Raw genomic sequence first — 2500 nt, forward strand, 5'->3', positions numbered from 1 at the left:
ATTTGGTCTTTTGATCCGGACCGTGGTCCAGGAGAGGTTTCACACCTGTAACTTTGGTTCAGATCAAACTGAAAAGTCTCTGTGTGTGTGTCTGTGTGTCTATGTGTGTGTGTGTGTGTGTCTGTGTGTCTATGTGTGTGTGTGTGTGTGCGTGTTTGTGTGTGTCTATGTGTGTGTGTGTGTGTGTGTGTGTCTGCGTGTTTGTGTGTTTCTGTGTGTCTATGTGTGCGTATGTGTGTGAGTGTGTGTGTGTCTATGTGTGCGTATGTGTGTGAGTGTGTGTGTCTGTGTGCGTGTGTGTGTGTGTGTGTGTGTGTGTGTGTGTGTGTTTCTGTGTGTCTATGTGTGCGTATGTGTGTATGTATGTGTGTGTGTCTGCGTGTTTGTGTGTTTCTGTGTGTCTATGTGTGCGTATGTGTGTGAGAGTGTGTGTCTGTGTGTGTGTGTGTGTGTGTGTGTGTGTGTGTGCACGCGTTTGTGTGTATCACACAAGAGCAGCCATTTCCCCCTGTTGCCATCGAAAAGCAGCGTGTTGGAGGTTGAATCTGACATGTTGTACTCTGAGTCTCTTCAGTTGGTATCCAATATGAAAGCTATCTTATATCTGATATTATCTGATAATATATAATAATATATATATATATATAATATATTATTATATATTATTAACGATTTTTGAAAGTCTGTCTCTTTTGTATCTTTTATTTCCCTCTGTTTAGACTATTAATTTCATTTTTACTTTAATATTATATTATTTGTATATATTTTTGTATCTTATTTGTTTACTTATTGCGATGACTGAATATCTGTAAACTATTTTTTTAAATAAAGTAAAAAATAAAAAAGCTGGGTGTTGGGGGGGGGAAATCACTTATTTTTCTCTTTTTCATCAAACTGCAATTTTTGCAAATTCCCCCAATTTCATCGCATAAAATTGCAAATATCCCGCATATTCCATCGCATTTTTTAAGAAAACGTGCCGCATAATCAAGGATTTTTGCCCTCAACGATCACAAAAGAACTCAGCATTTTTCTGGAAGGAGTGGTACAAGTGCTCTGAGTAGTGGTTCAGACTAGAAAAGCGATATTTAAAAACAGTCTGTTTCCGTTTCCATTTTAAAGCAGCTGTTCCAGGGTTGTGTACGGAGATGAGTGGACGCCGAGCAGCGGCCTGATGTCATACACCTGTCTGTTGAAGTGCCGTTGAGCAAGACGCTAAACCTCTGTCTGTCTGTCTGTGTGTCAGGAACAAGGTTGGGGAGTGCAGCGCTGTTTCCTGTCTGTCTGTCAGCGGCGAAGAGACAGACAGGCAGAGAGGACGCGCAGCAGAGGACAGCTGCAGGTGAGACTCATTCATCAACTTTAGATTTCATTATTCTCTTCTGAAAATACTTCTTATAATAACTCCTGACTGTCTGTCTGTCTCTCTCTCTGTCTCTCTCTGTATGTCTGTCTGTCTCTCTCTATCTCTCTGTCTGTCTCTCTCTCTGTCTCTCTCTGTATGTCTGTCTGTCTCTCTCTATCTCTCTGTCTGTCTCTCTCTCTGTCTGTCTCTTTGTATGTCTGTCTGTCTCTCTCTATCTCTCTTTCTGTCTCTCTTTCTGTCTGTCTCTGTTGGTCTGTCTATCTCTCTTTCTGTCTGTCTCTCTCTCTCTGTCTTTCTCTCTCTCTGTCTGTCTGTCTGTCTGTCTGTCTCTGTTGGTCTGTCTGTCTCTCTCTGTTTCTCTCTCTCTCTCTGTCTGTCTGTCTTTAGCCACATAAAGCTTCTCTAATCCGTCCATATCATCCAACCAATCACAGCCAGCATTTGTTCTCTCTCCCCCAGCTGGTCTCCCCTGTTTACACTCTGTGTGTGTGTGTGTGTGTGTGTGTGTGTGTGTGTGTGTGTGTGTGTGTGTGTGTGTGTGTGTGTGTATGTGTCTCATCTTAACTGTGAGGAAGGAGGAGAGAGTCTTTGGAGTCCCGTTTGGCCTGTGTTTACATCTGTGTGTGTGTGTGTGTGTGTGTGTGTGTGTGTGTGTGTGTGTGTGTGTGTGTGTGTGCGTGCTCGCGTGCCTGTGTTTACATCTGTGTGTGTGTGTGTGTGTGTGTGTGTGTGTGTGTGTGTGTGTGTGTGTGTGTGCGTTTGCCTGTGTTTCTCTGTGTGTGTGTGTGTGTGTGTGTGTATGTGTCTCTCTTCTGTGAGGAAGGAGAGAGTCTTTGGTCCCGTTTGGCCTGTGTTTACATCTGTGTGTGTGTGTGTGTGTTTTTTTGTGTGTGTGTGTGTGTGTGTGTATTTGTGTGTGTGTGTGTGCGTGTGTTGCCTTGTGTTTACATCTGTGTGTGTGTTTTTTGTGTGTGTGTGTGTGTGTGTGTTGTGTGTGTGTGTGTGTGCCCGTTTGGCCTGTGTTTACATCTGTGTGTGTGTGTGTGTGTGTGTGTGTGTGTGTGTGTGTGTGTGTGTGTGTGCCCGTTTGGCCTGTGTTTACATCTGTGTGTGTGTGTGTGTGTGTGTGCCCGC

At 43.7% G+C, this 2500-nt stretch overlaps 1 protein-coding gene across 1 annotated transcript in view; it reads left to right on the plus strand.

The window, feature by feature from the left end:
• Positions 1-2500, plus strand: part of LOC120569497 (myosin light chain kinase, smooth muscle-like) — a 71457-nt gene that overhangs the window by 9096 nt on the left and 59861 nt on the right. The window contains exon 4 of the mRNA XM_039817353.1: positions 1247-1342. Within this exon, the coding sequence (XP_039673287.1) occupies positions 1247-1342 (96 nt within the window). The remainder of the gene's footprint in view (positions 1-1246; positions 1343-2500) is intronic.

This window comes from Perca fluviatilis, chromosome 12, assembly GCF_010015445.1.
Source record: "Perca fluviatilis chromosome 12, GENO_Pfluv_1.0, whole genome shotgun sequence".
Classification (NCBI taxonomy): Eukaryota; Metazoa; Chordata; class Actinopteri; order Perciformes; family Percidae; genus Perca; species Perca fluviatilis.